General features: G+C 49.7%; 2 protein-coding genes and 1 pseudogene across 6 annotated transcripts; 1 reads left to right on the top strand and 2 right to left on the bottom strand.

The window, feature by feature from the left end:
• Positions 1–3,668: 3,668 nt before the first annotated feature.
• LOC147965654 (uncharacterized) lies at positions 3,669–5,379 on the bottom strand (annotated as a pseudogene).
• A 4,461-nt stretch (positions 5,380–9,840) lies between these two features.
• LOC125513990 (uncharacterized) lies at positions 9,841–14,053 on the bottom strand. 5 transcript variants are annotated; one of them, XM_087528306.1, is made up of 10 exons: positions 13,846–14,009; positions 13,603–13,679; positions 13,398–13,517; positions 12,810–13,102; positions 12,665–12,734; positions 12,413–12,468; positions 11,039–11,114; positions 10,915–10,951; positions 10,446–10,560; positions 9,841–10,212 (listed from the first exon to the last, which is right to left on the bottom strand). In XM_087528306.1, the coding sequence occupies exons 4-10, from the start codon at positions 13,091–13,093 to the stop codon at positions 10,020–10,022; spliced, it is 831 nt and encodes a 276-aa protein (XP_087384432.1). In that variant the 5' UTR covers positions 13,094–13,102; positions 13,398–13,517; positions 13,603–13,679; positions 13,846–14,009; the 3' UTR covers positions 9,841–10,019. The 5 variants fall into 5 exon arrangements, with proteins under 5 accessions (XP_087384432.1, XP_048535183.2, XP_048535185.2 ...); XM_048679226.2 differs by lacking the exon at positions 13,398–13,517 and having other exon boundaries at positions 13,603–13,668; positions 13,846–14,046; XM_048679228.2 differs by lacking the exon at positions 13,398–13,517 and having other exon boundaries at positions 13,846–13,991.
• Positions 14,054–15,201: 1,148 nt separating this feature from the next.
• On the top strand, positions 15,202–17,163 carry LOC125516836 (uncharacterized). Its single transcript, XM_048682135.2, has one exon. The coding sequence runs from the start codon at positions 15,250–15,252 to the stop codon at positions 17,005–17,007; it is 1,758 nt and encodes a 585-aa protein (XP_048538092.2). The 5' UTR covers positions 15,202–15,249; the 3' UTR covers positions 17,008–17,163.
• The last annotated feature ends 5,626 nt before the right edge of the window (positions 17,164–22,789 follow it).

The raw sequence follows: 22,789 nt of genomic DNA, 5'->3' as shown, positions 1-22,789 counted from the left end.
ATGAACACTGAGCTACGGCTAAATCACTCATTAACAGGTTCAAACAAGCATGGCAAAAGTGCAAATGATAACAGGTTACAGACTTAGAGAAAATAACAAGAAGTCAGGAGTTTAACATCAGGAAGCAATGTTTAGAGCATGATAACTACATGTTACAGGAACATATCATGGCAAAGCAAGGCATGGCATGAAGCTACTCAAAGCATACAACAAAAGTCCCTTACTGACTATAAGCCAAAAGGGATCATAAAATACAATTGCAAGCATGTGAACATAGCAATAACATAAACAGATTCAGACTTAGTGAAAAACTGGAGCATGGCAAAACAGTTATCAAGTAGGCATGTTTACGAGCTCGATGCACTCACCACGAGGCATTGCACGACAAACTAAGCATACACCCAGCAAATATACATGGCATAGAAGCTAGACATGGCAAGAACAACATCATAGCATGCACGGATCAACTACAACAAGCTCGGCAAAATCGCTAAACATGTTAACAATCTGTCAGGAACATTTTATAGAAAAAGTAGAGCTCGATTGACTCAAGCTAGGGTGTTCCATAATTGCAAACAAAGACATGGATGGATAGAGCACAACAATATCTACAAAGCATCCTTACTGATCATGCTCAAAAGAGGCACGGATCACTAGGTAACAACATGAACATATGGCATAAAAATAATAACAGGGCAAGGACTTAGTGAAATTCTAATTCCCTGAAATCAGCATCATTAAGTAATCTACTTTGCATGCTTGTGCTAGTCACCACAAAGAGCACAAAAATACATGGCATACACCCCTGTAAATATAACATGGCATACTGCAAAACTCATGTAGGGCTCAAGATCATAGCATGCACACATTAATCATGGCAAAAATGACAAAAGTGCATTTGCTGATAATAATCTGAAACTAACATCACATAGCCCTCTTCCAACAATATTTCGGGCATCAAGATGAGCTCAAATGAAAATGATGCAATGGGATGAAATGAAGTACTCGTCGAGACGAACATCTTGATATGCTACACGCCCGAATCGGAGCAACGGTTGCAGAGTTATGACAAGATGAACAGAGGCATATAATTACACAGATCTGGGACTTAGCAGTTTTCAGGAAAAAATATGTGAGTGCTATATAACTAAATGATGCACATGGCGTTGGATAGGGTCAAAGCTCACCATGGGCTTCGGCCCAGGACGAGGAAAAAGGCAAGGCGGGCCAAGGAAGCGGAGCTGGGCCGCGGGGGCCCATGCGGTGGTCGTCCTCCTCCCGATCTCGCCTGGACGCGCGGCCGGAAGTGGCCGGGGCGAGGCGGAGCCGGCGGGATCCGGCCGGCTGGCACCGGATCTGAGCGGTGCGGGCGGCGGGGATGGTCGGGAGGCGCGGATGGTCAACGGGCACGGAGAGGCGGCGGTGGGCGGAATCCGAGGCGACGGCGAGGGTCGCCGGCGTTGGGGAGGCGCGGCGGCCGGCGTTGGGTAGCGCGGCGGGGCGGCGGAGATGCGGCGGGGCTGGAGCGGCCCGGTGGCGGCGCGGGCACCCTCAGGCGGCGGGGCAGGCGCGCATAGATCCAGGCCCGGGCGGGCCTGCCTCGTGTCCGGCGGGCCGCGGGAGGAGGCGCGGTGAGGTGGCATTGTCCGGTTGGCTGCGGCAGTGGGGAAGGGTGACATGGCAAGCACTCATTGGCCGGAGTGAGGTGGCGGTGGCAGCGGACATGCCCGGCGGCGCGGGACGAAATGTCCGGCGGTGCGCGGAGGAGGAGGTTAGGGTTCATCTGCGCGAAAATTCCAGGAGGGACACATATTTATAGGTTGAGGGAGCTAGGAGAGACCAAATGAGGTGCGGTTTCGGCCACGCAATCGTGATCAAACGACCTAGATGATGGAAGGGGTTTAGGTGGGTTTTGGGCCACTTTGGAGGGGTGTTGGGCTGCAACACACACGAGGCCTTTTTGGTCCCTCGGTTAATCGTTGGAGTATCAAACGAAGTCCAAATGACACGAAACTTGACAGGAGGTCTACTGGTAGTAAACCAAAGCCGCATGACAAGTCTCGGTCCAATCCGAAAACGTTTAACACCCGCACACGAAAAGAGGTAGAAAGAGAGACCGGGTGACATAGAAGCGCCGGATTGCAAAACGGACAACGGGGAAAATGCTCGGATGCATGAGGCGAACATGTATGCGAATGCGATGCACATGATGACATGATATGAGGTGCATGACACACAAGCAATGACAAGGCAATAACAGCGAATAATCGGAGGACACCTGGCACATCGGTTTCGGGGCGTTACAAAGAGCATCTCTAGCAGACACCGTATAAGTGGTCAAACCCGCAAAATAACCGTTTTTTGCAGTTCCAATCGAAAAAACGAGCCCGAACAGACCCCTTAAAATCGTCCGAACCTTAATTTTTTTAAAGGGTCCTGTAAACGCGAACACAAAACCCTCATATATATATAGTTTTGAGAGAAACTTTGTCACGGCCTTACATACCGATCAACGTTGGCGGTTAAGGAATCTTTACTCCCACCAACACCATGAAGCTCACCCGACCGCCGCGCTCGTCCACCTCCCAACCGCCGCGGTCATCCGCCGCCCGGCCGCCGCACTCGAACAGAGCTAGCTAGCTAGCTCAATCCATTCGAACGGAGCTAGCTAGCTAGCATCTCAATTGATTCGAAGAGCTAGCTAGCTCGATGCGACCGCCGTTCGATCTGGCCGCCGCTCGCGCCGCCCCGACAGCCTAGCCTCCGCGCACGCCGTGCTTGCCCCGGCTACCTTGGCCTCCGCCCGCGTCACGCTCGCCTTGCGTTTTCCCTCGTCCGCCTGTCCGTCGGATTGACGTGAGGAAAAGGACGACAAAAAGAGCTAGCTCTGGGTCTGTTCGGTATATTCGGAGAATGTTTTTTTACGGGTTTATTATACGGAGTCTGAGTCTATCCTCACCCACGCCAGCCTGCATATACCCTTTTCCACGAACTATAAAATACTTATGCGGATGGGATTTTGCGGGGTCTGCTAGAGATGCTCTAAGTATAGCAGCTTGGAGATGCCCCTTCCATGATTTGCATCTGCATGATCCACCACCCTCACCCAGATGGACGCCGAGCAATCTTCAGCTTCCCACGTTGCCGGACTCATTGCCTGGCATCCTCTCCATGTGGCTACAGCAGTCCATACTTGACGAGCAATCTTCAACTTCCCACACTGTTTTTTTAACTTGAAGTTAGAGCAAGGGGAACCACGAGCCTTATTTTCGATAAAGAAGAGCAACCACGAACAAACTTAATGTTTTTTACCCAAAAAGACTTTCGCCCCGCTTTATATATAAAGCATCAAACCACAAGCATTCAGTACAAACACACGCTACGCCACCGCAACACACGCACACACCCAGGACAGGATACATAGGCAATGAGCGCAGCAACACCACTCCTAGCACTATCGTCCCGAAGAGATGAAGCTACATATGACAAACCATATGCTCCAAGGCAGCGCCTTCAGGAAGGGTACGACGCCGGAGCGTCGCCACCGCCCGATCCGAGGATCAGAGTTTCCCTCGGAGCCGCATGACGGGCAATGAGAGCCGCGACGACGCCTTCAAGAAGGGAACGATCTTCACTGCCGCTGGTCCGTCCGAAGATAGAGCAGGTTTTCACCTCGGCCAATATTCACCACCACCGAACGCCACACCCCGGCAACCACGCCGCCCACACGACCATGGTGACCGGGCAGCACCAAGACACGGGCTCTGCCCAAGAGCACTGCGCGACCACCACCAGGGCCGCCGCCCCAACATCCAAGACCTCGACACCACCTCACCCGAGACCCGCCGCACCCCAACGAAAGGGACGAGCGGAAAGGTCCCACCTTTCGCACCCCTGGACAACCCCCAGCGTCGAGACCCAAAGGGTCGGCCAGAACTGGCATCCACCGACCCATCCTGCTGCCCCAAGCGTGAGACGAGCTCGGTCCTGCAGCACCGAGAGGGGGACGAGGTCATTCCTGCTGCACCGTGTGCGAGACGAGCTCGGTCCTGCTGAATCGTGCGCGAGACGAGCTCGGTCCTGCGGCATCGGGTGCGAGACGAGCGGTGGACCGCAACTGGGAGAGGACCGGCCCATTGATGGGGGTAGCGCCCGAACGACGAGGAGATGGGGTGAAGGTCGAGACGGCCCGAACACAGACAAACCGACGCCAGAGAAGCCGGCCGTTGCCGCGGGCAGATCTATCGAGCCACCATGAAGCCGCCACGACACCGGTAGGCCACCACTGAGACCTACCCCTGCCTCCGCCCATGGCCGGAGCAGCGGCCACGCCCAGCCGCTGCCCTACCTGCGTCGCCCGCTGAGCTCCAAGCGCCCGAGCCACCGGGCACGCACCACCGGCCGGCCCCCAAAGCCAGATCCGGCCAAATCCGGCAAGAGACCGGTCGCGCGCCACCTCCCGAGCCGGGAGCACCGCAGCCGCCCGGCGCGCAGAACGAGAGACGCCGAAGCGTCACCACCAGCAGGCCACCCCGCCTTCCCGCGAAACCGGCACCGCGCCGCTGGATCCCGCGGACGTCCAACGCCGCCGCTCGAAGGAGCCGCCCCATGCCGGCACCCCCAAGCAGACGGGGAAGGAGGGCCCCGCCACCGCCGCGCCCCCCGGGCTTTGCGGTGGTGGACTCGCGGTGTCGTGGCGGCACCATGGTGGCTTGGCGGATCTGCTTGCGGCGGCGACCGGCTTCTCCGACGTCGGCTTGTCTGCGACCGGACTATTTCGGCCTTCACTTCATCTCCTCGGCGCTCGGTCGTTACTCCCTTCGAAGGGTTGGCCCTTTCCTAGCTGCGGTCCATCGCTCGTCTCGCGCCCCGTGCAGCAGGGCCGAGGTCGTCTCGCGCACAGTGCCGCAGGACCGAGCTCGTCTCGCGCACGGTGCAGCAGGACTGACTCCGTCCCCGTCCCATGGTGCTGCAAGACCGATCTCGTCTCGCGCTCCGGGCTGCAGGATGGGTCGATGGATGCCAGTGTTGGACGACCTATTGGGTCTCGGCGCTGGGGTGGGCCAGGGGTGCAAAGGCGTCTCCTTTTATGCTCGTCTCTTTGGTTGGGGTAGCGGCGGGTCTTGGGTGTGGTGGTTTCAAGATCTTGGATGCCGGGGCGGCGGCCCTGGTGGCGGTGCATGGTGCTCTTGGGCAGAGCCCGTGTCTTGGCGTTGCCCGGTGATCATGGTCGTGTGGGCGGTGTGGTTGCCGGGGTGTAGAGGTCGGTGGCGGTGAGTGTAGACCGGGGTGAAAACCTGCTCTATCTTCAGACGGACCGGCGACGGCGAAGCTCGCTCCTTTCTTGAAGGCGTCGTCGCGGCTTTCACCGCCCGTCATGCAGCTCCGGGGGAAACTCTGATCCTTCGATCTGGCGGGCACGAACTAACTTAATGTTGATTACTCATCGTTATGCTAGAATCAAAAGAAGGTTGAGTCAATGGATGGATGTGATTCAGAATAGAGTATTCACCATCCGGGATGTGCCGTGTGCGTCCACTTAATTATCTACTCCCGCAATAAAAATATAAGACGCTTTTTGATACAACCATGGTGCAAAGAAAATGTCTTATTTTTTTAATATATACAATACAGACGCATGCATTCATATATACACGTTACACTCATCTCTACGAATACACCTGCACAATCTTACTTATAATAAATGTGAGTATCAAGACTTAAAAATCTTGATGGGCTGGGAATACCACTGTCTATCTAATCATCAAATCACAGGCTAGTTCACAAAACGTCTTATATTAAGCCAGAGGTGGTAGATGATACCACGTTGTTCTGAAAATATTTTCATAATATATTTTAATGATATTTGATTGTACGAAATATGAATATTTAAAGTAATATTTTAGAAATAATCATTTAAAGCAATAATACGGGGACTAAATCTAAAAGTGCATATGATTTATTGTGTGTAATTATTATATAGTTGTAAAAATTTTTTATGAAATATGAATAACATAAGAGAATAGAAATTCTTATACATGTTTGCATGTTGAGTTGCGACTTTTTCTGTGAATGGTTGCATATTGAGATGGACCCGTTTTCGTTCATGTTAATTGGTGAGGTAGTATGCTTGCATGTTAGGACAAATAGTTTAATAATAAGGTGACATGCTTGCATACTAGGAGAAATAGTTTAATGCAGATTAGCTATTTAGATATAAAATATAGATAGGTTAGGAGAAACGCTTCCCGTCAACTGGCCGATTTGACGTGAAACGTCCGCCGCGTTGTGCACGCGCCATGTGCTCATGGCTGAGCCTTCTGTAACATGGCCCTTGTTGCAAGATGCCCAAACGTAACATGAACTACATTGCAGACCATGTAGAAAAAAGGAAAAAATTGTTTGAGTGATTTGCAATAAGGCTCATGTCCCAAAGAGCTAAGCGCAACACAAGACTTGTTGCAAAAGTTCAGCTAGTAGATCAGACGCAGAAAAAACAAAAGAAAATGCTTAGTATTACAATAACCCTCATGTTGCAAAGGGTCGAGCACAACATGAGGCTTGTTGCAACGCCTCGGCACGGTGAGGAAAAAAACAAAAATGCTCGGGGATTGCAACAAGACTCATGTTGCAAAACGCTAGCCCAACATGATGCTTATTGCAAAGGCCCAACAAGTAGATTGGATGGTTGTTGGGTAGACAAAGCAAAAAAAAGTGTTTTCCGGGAGGATGGCAACAAGTCTGTGTTGCAAACCGCTAAGCGCAACACGGGGCTTGTTGCAAAACCTCAACAACTCATTAGGAGAGATCATACAGTTGTCCGTGGCTCCACCGAACGATAGCCCGGACGGCCGATCTTGTAGGATTATCATCTGGTCGACGCGTAGCACTTCCCTTAAGGTTAGTGGGGGTTAGATAGTTAGATATATAAATTCTTGCAACATTGATGATATTGCAGAAACTTCACAGCATAGGTGATGTTGTAGAAACGCCGACGTCGTTGCGCAGCACCGCCGCTGTTTGCAACACCATCATTCAATTGAGGTGAGGCGGTGCGGCTCGATTTGGAGACATAGCAATGTGGCACGGTTTGCGATGAGGGGGCATGGCCTGCCTGGGAGACAAGGCATCGACAACCTCCTGCACAATGAGGTAGCGTTAGCCTGATCTGGGACGAAGCAACCTCCTGGAGGGGATCTGAGACAGAATGGGGTCAGTCTGGATGATGCGGAACGGCACAGAGTGGTGGTGTGTGCAGGCGACATTGGTGGGTGTTGTGGGAAGGGTGGCAGCCAGAGAAGCACCCTGACTCACGGCAGCATGTCGAGGAGGATGGGAACGGGAGGAGGCTGGAGGAAGAAGACCCTTCGGTTGCTCTCGCGTGTCTTGCAACGAGGACAGTGTTGCAAAACTAATTTATGTGGTAGGATTGTTGTGTGCCCCTCGATCAAATTCTAATCGAGCGGTCACAGAGGCGGTTGACGAGCAACCAGCTATCAGCCGGGTGAGGCTAAGCGTTTCCCGGAAAATACACAGGAGCTCCCGGGTGTCACACACCCCTATATAAAAATAGCAATTAAAAATATCAAAAAAAATCTGAAATTTTGGGATATGAAACATGAGTGACCATTGTACACCCGCGTTCATTTTCGTGGGAATGGGCGCCCGTGGTATCCACGGCGCAAGAATTACGAACCGACATACGTTACACCTAATTTTTTTTCTACACATACTTTTTTGTCTTTTTTACTGACATTACCACGGGCATCCATTCCTCGCGAAACTGAACATATGTGTACAATGGGCACCCGGGTTTCATATCCCAAAAAAATTCAGATTTTTTTGAAATTTCCTAATATGTTTTTAATGCTATATTTATATAGGGGTGTGTGGCACCCGAGAGCCACAAATCCTCTTCCAGCGTTTCCCTTGCTATTTTAGAAATTAGAATATAGTAGTTATACACCTCATCGATCTGAATATAGGTTTTAGTACTGTACTAAAAAACACACTCGTAATATATGTGAACGGATGTTGCTTTTCCCATAGGGCAATAATAGGCACCGGTGGCCGGCCCAAACATTCTGCCGGTCGGCTGCTAACTACCCGATCTAGAAAACGCGAACCGTCATATCTCAGACTCGTCTTCCTCTCTTTTCCCGTCTTCCTGCTCAGCCCCGCACGCATATGGGAACAGGAAAAATGAGGTTCCACACGCTCCCCACAGGCACACCACCACCCCCTTCTCGTCGCCATTGTGGTCATGCCCGACGAGCTCCGGCGAGGTCCTGCCCCCTGGCAGTCAGGATTTCATCACGACCATCATTGATTTTAGGCGCGATTCACTATGGATGTAGCTCTAAAAACGGACAAATCCATCATGCGGGCGCCATGATTGCAGCATACCCAGCGTAACCCCCGCCTCCGGCTCGTCGCGGTCGTCGGCTTGCACCGTCGTATCCAGCAAAAAAGGAAAATTTTGTTTTTGCCACTCTAGTTTTTGCTGACTTTGGTTATGCCACTTTAGAATTTGACATATCACTTTTGCCACCCTTAGCTTTTGACAATTATCACAATTGCCATTTCATGACAAAAACAAAAAATTTAAAGTGGCAATTGTGATACATTTCAAAATCTAAGAGTGGCAAAAGTGATAGAAAAAAATATTGCTTTTGCCATCCAATGGCATTTGTGATGTATTGTCAAAAGATAGGAGTGGCAAAAGTGAGATGTCAAATTCTAAAGCGGCATAAGTAAAGTGGGCAAAAATTAGAGTGGCAAAAACAAAGTTTTCCTAAAAAAAAAGATCTAAGAAAGCAACAAATGCTCAGTGACTGGTTGAAGCAAAATCATTATAAGGTTCCAGCAAAAAAAGACATCATTTCCAGCAAAATCAAGCTCAGCATGAACAGCTTCGGTAATTGATTTGTAGCAAAAAAACAATGCTGGTTCCAGCAAAAATGAACGCTGGTTCCAGCAAAATAACTCAGCAAGGAGACTCATCGGTTTCGATTGTAGCAAAGAGAAGAAGGATTGTAGCAAAAATATACAGTGGTTTCAGCAAAAAAAAACACGTGGAAGCCGGTGAGGGGCCTGATTCCAGCACATTGCATGACCGAATGGCAGCAAAAGCTCATGCCGGTTCCAGCAAATGGATGGCCGGTTGCAGCAAAAAAAAAGGGTCGTCCGCAGCCCGCCGGCCGTCTTCACGGCGTGAAAACCTTTGGTCCGTTGAAGCAGCAGGGGCACCAGTTTCATCTCTGGGATGCACGGTTGCAGCAAAAAGGCCACATCGCCTGTTGTCGCAGGTCTCCAGCAATTGTCGCCGCCATCTGCAGCACCGGCGTGTGCTCATTGTAGCACTTGTCACCGTCGACAGAAATGGTGTGCAAAGGTGTATGGTGGTGCTTCCATGGTCGGAGACCCCCGACGGCCACTGCCACGCAGGACCATATGTCAACCGCTGCCTCGCCGTGTGGAGGAAGAAGCAGAGACGAGCACAGCTGGTGAAGCGTGCGGCGAGGATAGGATTGGGGATGGATGGGGCGAGAAAGATGGAATGTGTGGTGAGGAAAACAAAGGGGATAGATAAGGCAGCAGTGCTCGCGCGTGGTGAAACGGTGCATCGGGCCCGTAGGCAGTGCGCGTGTGTGGCAGGCACGCAGGCGACCGGCGCAAGCTTCAGCCGGTCCGCCGGCTCGAAACGTTTTCCTTTCCCATAATACTAATACTCCCAAGGTAATGTAGAGAGAGAGAGGTTTAGGGTTAGAGAGAGAGAGAGAGAGAGAGAGAGAGAGAGAGAGAATGCATTATAACTGTACAGAGTTTTGAGGCTTGATGGAAGCAACATAAAGCATACTCCGATTTCAACTCAAGTCTAACAGCAGGTTAATGCACCAGTATAGCCTTTTTGGGCAAACGTTACTTTAGACAACATGTACTAATAAGAAATAAGAACTCTGAAAGGTAAGCTTGCCTCTGGATGTAAGCTCATGTATAAACAATGGATGGAAGTAAAATCACAGTTCATCATAAGGAGCATTTGTTGGGGCAGGTCCCTCCTGCACTTTAGCCAAGATGTCTCCAGCTGATACTGAGCCTGATCTGATAGCATCAGCCAGCTTCCTTTGCAGTGTCAACAGGCCAATACGTCTTGAGACAACATAGAGAACCGCCAAGGAGAACACGAGGAACCCAATGGTCAGGATGATCCTGGAACAGATAATAGTTAGAAACTGGCATGGCCCAGGCAGTATTGTTGTTACAAAAGCAGAAACTTGTCCTGCAGATGGAAGCCAAATGCTTAGCGCGACAGGAGTTAAACCCATTTGTTCCACTTCTTTTTGTTTGACTATAAAAGGCCAGAACGAAGACTGTACGACCACATTGTAAACGACTGGTAATAAGGTTGGTTCTGAGTTCTACAAAAGATTGATGCTACATACCTATCGAGAACATCTTGTCGTTGCATCGTGGAGAGCATACCACGGGTGCACATCAGCAAAGAGCGGTGCCCTTGATACTCACCTTCAGCCTTTCGGAGAACACTTGTCGATTCATCTGCATAAAAAGATTAAAATTAGCTAGCAACTTGACCTTGATAGGTCTGGAAATGTGTTAAAATGGCAGAAAAGGAGTAGTTATTCATATGGAAAACTTGAAGCACATGACTGCCATGGTTCCTTAGTACTCCAAGTTTTCCATAACAGTAAATGAACACCAGACTTAAATGTTTACTTCGGACGAAAGTTTCATTCAATTTGCTGCACAAGCTAGTGATCCATTTCTGTTCATAGCCAAGATCCTTTCTCAGGATGAGTGAGTGAGTAATTATCATCAGGTTCCTCACACGCTTAAATGTACAGATCCTTACAAGCGAGCATCGGGCACAGGCTTAATCACAGGAAAACTTACCAAAAGTTGACAAGGTATTAGCACTTCTTTCCGCTTCCTGTCAAAACATCTGTAATAAATTACTTCTGAACTTACGACCAGAAAATCATTAGCATATGAGATACTCCTACGGAGGCGTGCTAACCTGAACCATCAACTGCCGAGACCTACGGAGGCTCTCAGTAATACTTTCTGCAGCGGATGTCATCCCAGCCTTTGTCCTACATCATTTAGAAGGTTCATGTTCATTGTATAAACAGAAATTACAGAATGAAATAACAAATATAGCAGGCGATTCTTTAATTGGTGCAACATTTTGAGGTCATATAAATGAGTTACATCAACACAACGATTTCTAATTTCTTGACCACATTTCATAGTTCAAGGAAAGTTATCTTTATCCCTGTTCTCTCCATATGGTGGTGAACATCACCATGCCAGTCACCCATAGGGACATAACCCTCCATCACTGCACACATCACTGCCAATCTCCAAGCATCCCCAGTGAGTACCACACTGTCTGCATAGAAAGGAGGTGAGATCATGATTGATTAACTATGCGTGGCAGTGGCTGCTGCTGCTGCTATGTCGACACATTCCCAACATGCCAGCTGCCTGTCACACCCTATGCACACCGACTGTCTCAATGACTCCAACTTCCAACCTTGCAACACTCACTGTAGAAGCCAACCATCACACCTGTCTGGTTGCGCCTACTTTGCGAACAAGCTTGTTGATCCCTTTAGCAGCCAAGCTCTTCCTCAAGCACAGGAGTCATTGGCAAATTTGTGTATTTTACCATTTTATATATGTTCTTTTTTAGCATGTGCCTATTTCAATAATTCTTGTTTGGATTCAGTTACTTCAGATTCTCCGTCATTTATCATGGTTAACTGACGTATCCACCTTCAAAAAAGATGTCATCAATTACAGAATTTCTCAATAAAATGCAATAGTATATCTGCATTCTTCTAGGCAAGACATGTGCTTGGGGCGGCATAAATCCTACCAAAATCTTGAGTTTTCTCATACAGTTACTGTTGCTCCCTGCAGTTTAACTGAGCATGACATTCATGGGAGTTCTGCCGGCGATGGGGCGGGCAAGTGAACAGAATAGGATGAAGGAGAAGAAGAGAAGAGGTACATTTTTTTTATTTGCTGCTGATTATTGACTGGATGTCACCATGACAAATATTCCATCATATAAGTTGCCAGTGTGGCAAAACCACCTCCATGTCAGCAGAACCACTAATCCAAACCACTAATGGCCATCTGAGAGAGTTTAATAACCAGTTCCATAATTCAAGGAGTTAAATAGACTTTCTCAATAGTCCGAGTGACGAAAGTAGACCTGTTCCGTTAGAACTGAAAATTCACAGCCTTTGCAGGCCTTCACGAATTCTACACTTGCTATAAATTCCCGTGAAACTGAACAGATCATCAAACACATTCTACAGCTAACGTCTCAAATATTTCAAAAATATACCAACAATACAAAGACCTCATTTGATCAACTTACTGGAGATTACGCCTCCGAATAGTGGACTCTTCTCCACCTCCCAGAAGAAGCTCCCTCTAGAGAGAGCAAAATTAGAATGTGAGAGCACCTTAAAATTACAGGCAAGCTAGTATTGCTCAGGTAATAAAGTACTTCCTCCATAATATAAGACGTTTTTGCAAGCTAACATAGCTTGCAAAAATGACTTATATTATGGGACGGAGGGAGTATATCAAATTAATGGAGCATACTCTGAAAAAAAAAATCACACACCTCTTCTTGAGCAGCTTTTCCAATGTTCACTTTTGCTTGTAAGTTAGCACTCCTCAGGGTCGCACGCAGCCTGAAAACAAAAAGTCAGATGTATACAAAAACTAAAGAAACAAAGCAAATAAAAAGAGCTCTAAGAACAGAATACCGCTGATACTGTTCCTTCCATGATCCTAAGGTTGCCTGTCCAGACTGAACTTCTTCAAAAGTGGGTAGCTGCTCTGCCAGAAGATCAAGCCTGCATTGCAGTGCATTCAGCAATTGCAGTGCATCCTGTGCAGAACCGTTCAACCTAGGAAGAGACATTGCTTCTTCTGTCCCTTTCCCCATCTTCCCACAGGATTCAATTGCAGCAATGCACACCTCAAGCTGTGCAACTGCTTGGCTCCATTCACTTTTCAGGTTTTCAACGGCTTGTGTGACCTCGTCCATCTTTATTATCTGAATAGATCAATTCAGCGGATTTATCATGCTGCTACTAATGAAGCAATAACTTGTTAAATACGAGACTTACAATGAAAACGGAATCAAGCAAGAAACATTCAATTGGACAAACTGACAAACCAGCAGTAAATCCAACTAAGAAATTACACTGCGTTGGGCTCACTTCTTGCTGGTCATCGATTTTACCACCTCAACGTGAGATCTCCGTCCAAATATACGTTTAGCCAAGGGTAGCACAAACCTAATCTGAACTAGAATGTTTAAGAAAAAACTGCTGCTCAAGCTGCAGTACCTAGTGGCTGCAGCAATGGAGCTCCAGACAGATGATTATCGAATTCCAATTTAGGTGGTCCAACTCAACAGCAGACAAGGGCCATTACCCAATCCAAAATCAAATCTGTCTGCATAAAATCTAAACCAAAGCCCCAAGGTGGTGGGGTGAGAGTCAAACACGCATCTAACGGGAGAATTGATTTTAACCCCCCCAGTTCACTCGCCTTGGATCTTATGCCCCTTTCTTCGTTTGCCTTGCTCTGAAGCCCCCCAGTTCTGTCTAGCTCTTCCTGATGCCCCCCTTTGATGTTTAACAAATTTGTTAGTAGATATAACCATCAAATAAAAATGCGAATAGACAGAAATCCCCATGTGAAACTCCCTCAGCACCTAGGGTTTCTAGGATTTAGACAACCATATAAGAGGAACCAAGCAAAATCCATGGAAACGGAAGGGGAGAAGCTTGCCTTGCCAGCAATGGAGGGCGGCGGGAGGGGAGAGGGGAGGGGGGGACGCCGCGCAGCAGCAGGGGGGACGGACGGCAAGGCGCGGCGGAGCAGCAGGGGCGACGGACAGCAGGGCGCGGCGGCTCTGGCGGCAGGGGCGAAGAACGAACGTGCTAGCCCTCCTCGCATCGCGTGGTGCTGGGTCATGAGGAAACTGCACGAGGGCAAATTAGTCAAATCAGAACATTATAGGATCAGTTTTTCTTGCATTATTAGCTAACTGAATAGATAACAACGCAAAAGGGGCAATCGGCAAGAATCAAGTCGTACTGGGGGGCTTCAGAGCTAGGCAAACGAAGAAAGGGACGTAAGATCCAAGGCGAGCGAAATGGGGGGGTTAAAATCAATTCTCCCCCGAGACATCCGTTCTAGGGTTACCAAACTGGAGAGGTGCCCGGGAAAAATAAACCACACAAGTGACTCCGAGTGATAGGAGGGAAAACACACCTTCGCGCCGCTGCGGAGGTCGTCCTCTCGGCGGCACTACGCAGGGTCGCGGACGGAGTGGTGCAGATGAAGGAGGGCGCGCGGAGTGGGGTGGAAGCAAGGGCACGACGGAGGGCGGGCGCTAGGGATTCGTCGTTCGTCGTCGCTGGCCGCCGGCATTGCCTGCCGGGGTCGCGAACGGAGCGACGCGGAGGCAGGTCCGCGCGTTTCGTCGTGCGAGCGAGCGCTGGGACGGAAAGGGAGGCGAGTACGGTTCGCGCAGCGTCCACCGCCGGCGACGAGAGATGTAACTTAACCCAGCGTACGCCAGCCGTCGAGGGGAGCGTGAGAGGGGAGGAGATTGGGTGTGCGCTGGCCGCGGCGGCGCGAGGCGCACGGAGCACGAACGGAGCAGAGGAGGGAGATGCGTGCGGTGGTCCGTTGAGGTACGCCGGTGGCTGATCGATCAGATTCGAATCTGGATCCGCTCTAGTCACTCAACCGCTAGTTGGTTTGGGCCTCAAACGACTTGGTTTTCTACCGAGCCCAGTCCACTCAAAAAATAAAATCTTAGTTGATTAGCCCATGGGCCAACGCAGCCCCGGATGCATGCAAGCTTTTTTTTAAAGTTCTTTTTCCTTTTTTTTGCGGGTGGATGATGCATGCAAGCGAGTACTACGGAGTGGTACTTTTTCTTGGCGCGCGCGTCAATCGTACACACGAGAACGAATCTTTCAAGTCCCCGTGCATGCAGGGGCAAGTCGGTACGGAGCCATTGCAGCCGTACAAGCTAAAGCAATCCCATGTCTATTCTAGTTCACTGCACCACTATCTTTAGTAGTGGCATGCAGATATATACGGGCCACGCGCCACCAATATCCGGTCCTAGCTCCCCCCTAATGCGCGCCATTGCCCGAACGAACACCCCGCCGACCGATCATGGCCATGGTCATGGAGAACCAGCAGCCGGTGGCGCAGATGCAGCTGATCCCGGCGCCGCCGCGCCCGCCTCCTCCCCCGCCGCCGGCGCCCCAGGCCTACAAGCACCACTGCAAGGTGTGCAAGAAGGGGTTCATGTGCGGACGGGCGCTCGGCGGGCACATGAGGGCGCACGGGATCGCGGACGACGCGCTAGCCGCCGAGGATGCCTTGGATGATGATGGCGGCGGTGTCGGCGAATCGTCCGAGGCGGGGAGCCCGTCGCCGACGACGGCCAAACGCATGTACGGGCTCCGCGCCAACCCTGGACGGCTACGGAACTGCCGGGTGTGCGAGAACTGCGGGAAGGAGTTCACGTCGTGGAAGTCGTTGCTGGATCATGGAAGGTGCAGCTTTGACGAGGACGATGATTTGGATGGCTCGCTCCGTTCGTCGTCGCCACCGCATAATAACGCCGACGAAGGCTTGGATGAGGACGACGAGGAGGAAGGGGACCTGGCGTTGGCCTCCGGGTGGTCCAAGGGGAAACGGTCACGCCGCGCCAAGGTGATGATCGCCGGGAGCAGTGCCATATCGGAAGTGCAACAGCCGGCCCCATCAAGCGAGGAGGAGGACCTTGCCAATTGCCTCGTCATGCTCTCCTCGTCTCGTGTCACGCAACCAACAGTGCATGTGGATGCCGACCAGGAGTCGTCCGCATCAGCGAGCAAGGATGAAGAAAGGAATAAACTCCTGGTGCCACAACCGCTCTCGATCATCCCTCCCATGACAGCACAGTTCAAGTTTTCTGCGCCTCAGGTGGTAGTGGCGCAGCACGTTCCAACCGTCCCACGCGGCTTGTTTGAATGCAAGGCGTGCAAGAAGGTGTTCACCTCACACCAGGCTCTCGGCGGGCACCGTGCCAGCCACAAGAAAGTTAAAGGGTGCTTCGCCGCCAAGCTTGAGAGCAGCCGCAACGAGAGTACCCACCAACAGGCTATGGCATCGGCTGCTCTACACGACAACACCAGGGCCATCCCTGAGGCTGTAGGAGATACCAGCACTGCAGAAGGGAAGTCGGGTAACCTCGATGCCGGCAAGGCGACGAGTGTTGGCGCCGGCGAGTTCGTTGTGCCCGCAGCAACGACGGAAATGGCCATTATGCCGATCGCTGATGCAGCGCCGGTAGCAGCCGCCTTTTCTCCGTTCAAGAAGAAGGGGAAGGTGCACGAATGCTCCATCTGCCACCGCGTGTTCACGTCGGGGCAAGCGCTCGGGGGCCACAAGCGGTGCCACTGGCTCACCTCCAGCGCAACGGACCCCGCCAAGCTCCAGCCCGTCGTTCCCGATCACCTCATGGCGGCCATGTGCCACCACCTCACCCTCGGCCGCCCGATGTTCGACACGGCGGACCAGCGAATCCTTGATCTCAACGTGCCAACAAATCCGTCGGCTGAGGCGGTCGCCACCAGACAGGCCGCCGAGCTCAACGACATCCCGCTCTGCCTCAACGCGCCGGCGTCCATGTATGTGCAGTCCTGGACGGGGCACAGCAACGCCAGCCACGTGAACAAGACCGGGACGAGCAGCCGCAACGACGCGGCTGCCGGAGGCGGCGCGGCCACGGAGGACGAGGCCGATAGCACCAGTGCGAAGAGGGCCAAGGTCAGCGACCTCAAGGACATGAAGGTGGCCGGAGAGTCGCTGTCGTGGCTGCAGGTTGGCATCGGCATTTCCTCGTCGGAGAACAACGAGAAGAGTGCTCAGGAGGGAGCCTAACTACTCACACAGCCGAGGTCACACCAATTAATTAATCTACTGATCAAGTAATTAGATTTTGACCTTTGTTGGGTACGTATATATATAGAGTAAGCACTTACCATATATTAATTGTCATATGGAGTATATGCTCGGTGTATATGCTGCATATGCAAGCACTTACCATATATTAATTGTCATATGGAGTATATGCTCGGTGTATATGCTGCATATGCATGTAATATTATTGCAAAGTTAGAAACTGAATGCCCTGTGTGCATACGCCATCCCAACTTCCGGGGAACTACTGTTGGCGACTGTAATTATGCAAGTCGGCTTATTTCCAACATGTTTCCTTCCGGTTTTTTAGAAAGCATTGGATTTATTTTCTTCTACTCTTTCTATCATGTAACTGTAATTAATTAATTGATTAATATGTTGCTCCGCAAGAGTTTCTAAACCAGTATTACTAGAAGACACCCACGTGTTGCGGCGGAACTAAACAACAATTTAGAGAGATATAACAAAATGAAAACATGTGTGCGATATTTATCTGAGTGACACATTTCAAAATGAAACCAGTATATTTCATGCATCTTCTCATTTCCAATCTCACCATACTACTGAGAGTTTGAAACAGCTGAGTACATATATGTAGCTTATTCGGGGTTTCTAAAGAATATGACATTGTGACTTACAGTGAGGATGACAACTATTTTGATGGAGGCTACAATGTGGCCTACAATAACAAAGACAACAACGTGGTATTTAACCGAGGAAAATGAAGGAAAGCTAGTTGAAATTACCCCAAGCTACCTCTCGCTCAACCAATGACTTACAAATCCGAAAGGCGTCTTAGAAGATTCATATTAAAAGGATGGTCAATTGATAAAGAGAAGAGTAATTGAATCACTCAAAAGAAAATGAAGTTTTCAGAAAATTAGGGCATACAAAAATATAACTTTGATGATAAATGCCATAGTAAAAAATCTTAATGTACAACACATGTGACCACTTCGAGAGAATAATTGCACAAAATAGGAGCTAGGTGGCAGATGATTGTATATTTGTATCCATGAGCACGAAACATGTGGAGTTAGACATCCATGTATCATAATATCATACCTGCATGAAGTATGTTAGGCATGGAAAGATTATAGTAAATAACACAATTACGAACCAGCAAATACGGTTAAAACTAAATTTCTATAAGACCAAGTGATTTGTTGCACATCCAGAAACATAAAAATTAGGAAATATAAATACTTACTTTAGGGCATCTTCAAAGCGAACCATCAAATCGTCCACTTTCGTCCGGACCGTGCTGTCCGGACAGAGAATGCCATCCAACGCGGTACCCGATCGATCCGTAGAGCGTTCCGGACATCCGTTTTCCTGCAAAATGAAATCAAACAATGGAGGGCTTTGCTGAAGTCCGGACATCCGTCTAGCCAGTGAAAAGCCACTATGTGGCCTCGTCCGTGTAGGATGATGGAAGGCTAATGCTATTTGGCAGAATGAGAACGTGATTAGTAATTGATTAGCATGATGTTTGGCGGAAGGCTTCAAGCTAGCTAGCTTGATTTGACGGAAGGCACATAGTTAGCTGATTTACTTAGCGGAAAGTTGTAATTATTACTAAATGCATTGCTTCCGGCAAATGTTAGAGCACCTTCTTCAAAAGCACTGATGTTAATTAATCTATTTTCTTTTTTTCCAAAATGCATTGTTTGGCTGAAGTCTTTGGCGAAGCTGCATGCAATGCAATGCAATGCATTGCTTTGTGTTGCATTTGGCCAAAGGTGTGTGTAATGCATGTTGCTTGTTTGGCAGAAGGTGTTGTTTAGTTTTTTCTTTAATTTGACTGTTGTTTAGCATGTTTAGCGGAAAGATTGTTGCGGACATTTGTGGCTATGATTGGATGGCCGGCTCTCACATTAGTGTTTGCGGACTGGTCTTCGATTCCCGAACGGATGCGTGTTCAGTTTGCGAAGCGTTGGATATGCCCTTATCTGGAGCTATATCTTGGCCTACCTAGTCGCTTTGTCTTAACGTCAGCAACTGTTGGGGCCCATTTGTCAGAATTTTTGACCGATGAAACTGACAAATCGATACGACTGCCGGATCTAAGGGACAAATCGGCTGATCAAAGGTGACAGTCTTGACCGTCACCGGATATAAGGGACAAATCGGCCGATCAAAGGTGACAGTCTTGACCGTCACCAAAAATGGACATACGTGAGAACAATGGATTCATCACATGAGATACGATATTACGTGACGGAAAAAGTGAAACTGTCAAGTTTTTTTTTGTGATGGCACTTTAGTGATTGTGGGGTGACAACCTAAACCGTCCGCAACACATTTTAGGTGCCGAAAAATGATTTTACGTGACACAAGTAAATTGTCGCTAAAAGTCTTCCTTTTATAGTGAAAGCATAAAAAATATGTCAGAAAATTAAACAAGAGAAGAAAAAATATACCACATGGGTAACTTACGGACTAACCAATAAACCGGAAAGTAACATTGTTAGGCATAGAAATGTCTGCAGAGGAAGAGAGACTAGGAGTACAACATGGAAATTCAGTCTCAAGTCCAGGCTGCAAAAAAACTGTACTAAACCTTCTAAACCCCATCATGTAGGGGCTCCCAATGGCCTAAACACCGATTTTGCCGAGTTGCAAATGAACTTATTTACAAGGAAAACCTTATCCTCCACCAGCGTGTGCTGCATCTGATCAACCGCCTGAGGAGGGGGCTGCGCATATATGTAATTCTCCTAGAAACAGAATACAAATAGTAGCCCCTGGCTTTTGTCAACGGTCATCCCATATCACAAGCTAATAGGGAATCATCGAGGAATCGACATAAAAAGAGTCAAAACATATAGATAGCACCTCAAAATATAGAAACCAAATGTAGGAACCGTCCACAAAGGTAGTAATCATGCGCTCAAGGCAACCCACATGTATCAGCTAGCCAAGCAGCTATCACACAAGAAATCTTAGTAAGGATAGATGATAGACAAAAGGAAATATAACAACAGAAGAAAAGAAAAACAAACCTTCCAAGATGAGTGTCGGTGTCAAAACCGGCGGATCTCGGGTAGGGGGTCTCGAACTGTGCGTGTAGACCGGATGATAACAGGAGACAAGGGACACAAAGTTTTACCCAGGTTCGGGCCCTCTCGATGGAGGTAAAACCCTATGTCCTGCTTGATTAATATTGATGATATGGGTAGTACAAGAGTAGATCTACCACGAGATCGAGGAGGCTAAACCCTAGAAGCTAGCCTATGGTATGATTGTTGATGTGTATGTTCTACGGACTAAAACCCTCTGGTTTATATAGACACCGGGTAGGGTTAGGGTTACATAGAGTCGATTACAACGGTAGGAGATCTTCATATCGGTATCGCCAAGCTTGCCTTCCACGCCAAGGAAAGTCCCTTCCGGACACGGGATGGAGTCTTCAGTCTTGTATCTTCATAGTCCAGGAGTCCGGCTGAAGGTATAGTCCGGCTATCCGAACACCCCATAATCCAGGACTCCCTCAGTAGCCCCTAAACCAGGCTTCAATGACGATGAGTCCGGCGCGCAGATTGTCTTCGGCATTGCAAGGCGGGTTCTCCTCCAAATTCCGTGTGCCTGTTTGAATAAAGTCCGGTTTCTTGTAGATGTTGCGCTCCTTGGCTTCTACGCCCAATAATGGCCGCTTCCCACGTGTCAAACGAATACGAAAAGTCTGAGTGTTTTTACATTCACACCCCTAGCCGCGTAAATGAGCTGCCCTATTTAAGGGGATGAGGATTTATATCCAATCCACACCTTCTCTCCTCCGCGAGTGTTCATCAGGGCGCATCCGACAAAGGTCCATTCCACCATGGCCAGCCATCGCAACTCCTCCCCTCGCCCTTCCAGCCCTAAGCCTGGATATTGGGAGAGATGTTCCACCCCGCACAGCAAGCTAGTGACGCTCCAGACCAAGGGATTTCTCCCCCCGGCCTATATGGTCCCGGTTCGAGCCGGTCTTGCCGTCTACAACGGCGGAGAGCAAGCAGAGAATGCCCCTAATACCTCCAAAGGAGAGCGGGTGTGCCTTGTCCCTTACTTAATAAGGGGGCTTGGATTTCCAATCCACCCATTTCTCTGGGGGCTGCTGGAGTTCTACGGCCTCTAGCTACATCATCTCACGCCTACCTCAGTATTGCATATCGCAGGCTTTGTAGCCCTCTGCGAGCTGTTCTTGGGTATTGAAGCTCATTTCGGACTGTGGAAGGAGCTATTTTGCCTCGTGCCCCGTTACAAGAAGGGGTCAATGTATCAAGTAGGCGGAGCCGAAGTGTGGCGCATCGCCGGGACTGGATATCTGTCCGGAACCCCAAAGAAGGCGTCCGAAGACTGGCCCTCAGAATGGTTCTATATAGAAGGCGTCCTGCTACCGGATCCTGTCTGGATCGGCCTCCCTGAATTCAACAGTGCTCCCTTAAAGAAGCGCCTAAGCTGGCGCCCACGGAGCCCTCAGAGGGAAAGCGACAGGGACATCATTTACCTGATGGGCCGAATAAGATTGTTAGCCCATTCCGGACTAACCATGATCGGGGTTATGGCCGAATGCATTATGCGGGGGGTGCAGCCGCTTCAGTATAGAAGCCACCCCATGTGGGACTTCAACGCGGAGGACGACGCCACCCGCTACGGTCGTAAGGGGCCGGATTTAGCTGCCGCTCTACTGAAGATCTTGTCCACTTTATATAAGGGAGAAGAGGAGGAATTCCTCCGTGTCAACCCTTATGGCGGATTCTCCATGCACAATCCCCCAAGCTGGGTAAGCGGCCGTATTTACTTGTCTATCCGTTTTGTATTCCCATTGTTAAATATTCAGTCTGACGACTTCAACGCAGGAACTGCGCCGGGCTGTTAAGGAAATAAGCAGCCCTCCTCCACAACCCGAGGACCCAGGACGGTCCCTCGACCCGGCCTCTCAAGAGGATCCGGACATATCTGTGGAGCTGATTGATGGAGTGTTCCATCAATTGAGCGGGGACAATGCCTTGGTGGCCATTACGACCGATTACCCAAGGTTAATCCTGACGCCCCAGGTACCTGAGATCGAAGTCCCAGTACCCCGAATAGGTGTCCGCCCACTCGTGTTCAGTTTCCTGATTGCAACCGAACTTTACAGGGGAGGTTTTTAAGGCGGAAGGCCGAACCTGCGGCAACAAGCCAACGAGGGGCCGCAGGGCCCCGTGGGCCGAAAAGAAGTGCAGTCCGGACCGAGGCGTCAGCGCAAAGGTATGGCGCGCCCCCTTATCCCAGGTGTTATACCTTTGAGGCACATTGACACTCGTGCTCTCTTCAGGACAAAGAGACCTCGCCGGACTACACCCGGAGAGGCTGCCAATCGCGCCTCCACCAACCAGGCTCCAAAGCCTGGTCCAGAGGCGGAGGCGAACGCAAGGCGCGCGCCAGACGCTCCTTCGACGGAGGATGTGGATGGGTTGTCTGCCACCAACTCTGAGGTGGAGAGTGCCATGAACCACAGGCGTCGCCGGACAATTCTTCGCGACGCTTGTTTCTCCCAAGGGGCGTTAGATGCCTTCAACTCAGGAGATGCGCACCTCCGTGCCGCTCAAAATGGTCTAGCCAGAGCCACGGAGCAATATGTAAAAGACATACGGTTAAGAAAATTTTGGTAATTATATATATAGCAGTAGCCCCGAGACTTGAAACAGTTAGAATAACTGATTTAAGGATCATTTGATATGCAGGTTCTTACAGAAAAGAATTTCCTACTATCCAA

This window comes from Triticum urartu, chromosome 6A (genome assembly GCF_056163025.1).
Source record: "Triticum urartu cultivar PI428250 chromosome 6A, HENAU_Tu73, whole genome shotgun sequence".
Classification (NCBI taxonomy): Eukaryota; Viridiplantae; Streptophyta; class Magnoliopsida; order Poales; family Poaceae; genus Triticum; species Triticum urartu.
This window is presented reverse-complemented; position numbering and strand designations above follow the sequence as displayed.

What these genes read in the sequence shown, in the direction of transcription:
- LOC125513990 (XM_048679226.2), bottom strand. Translation starts at nt 14,031, where the DNA reads ATGACCCAGCACCACGCGATGCGAGGAGGGCTAGCACGTTCGTTCTTC. An exon ending in TGGAAGGAACAGTATCAGCG is followed by an intron (nt 12,735 to 12,809) that starts GTATTCTGTTCT and finishes TTTTGTTTTCAG; the next exon opens with GCTGCGTGCGACCCTGAGGA. An exon ending in ATTCGGAGGCGTAATCTCCA is followed by an intron (nt 11,115 to 12,412) that starts GTAAGTTGATCA and finishes TAAATGATGTAG; the next exon opens with GACAAAGGCTGGGATGACAT.
- LOC125516836 (XM_048682135.2), top strand. Translation starts at nt 15,250, where the DNA reads ATGGCCATGGTCATGGAGAACCAGCAGCCGGTGGCGCAGATGCAGCTG.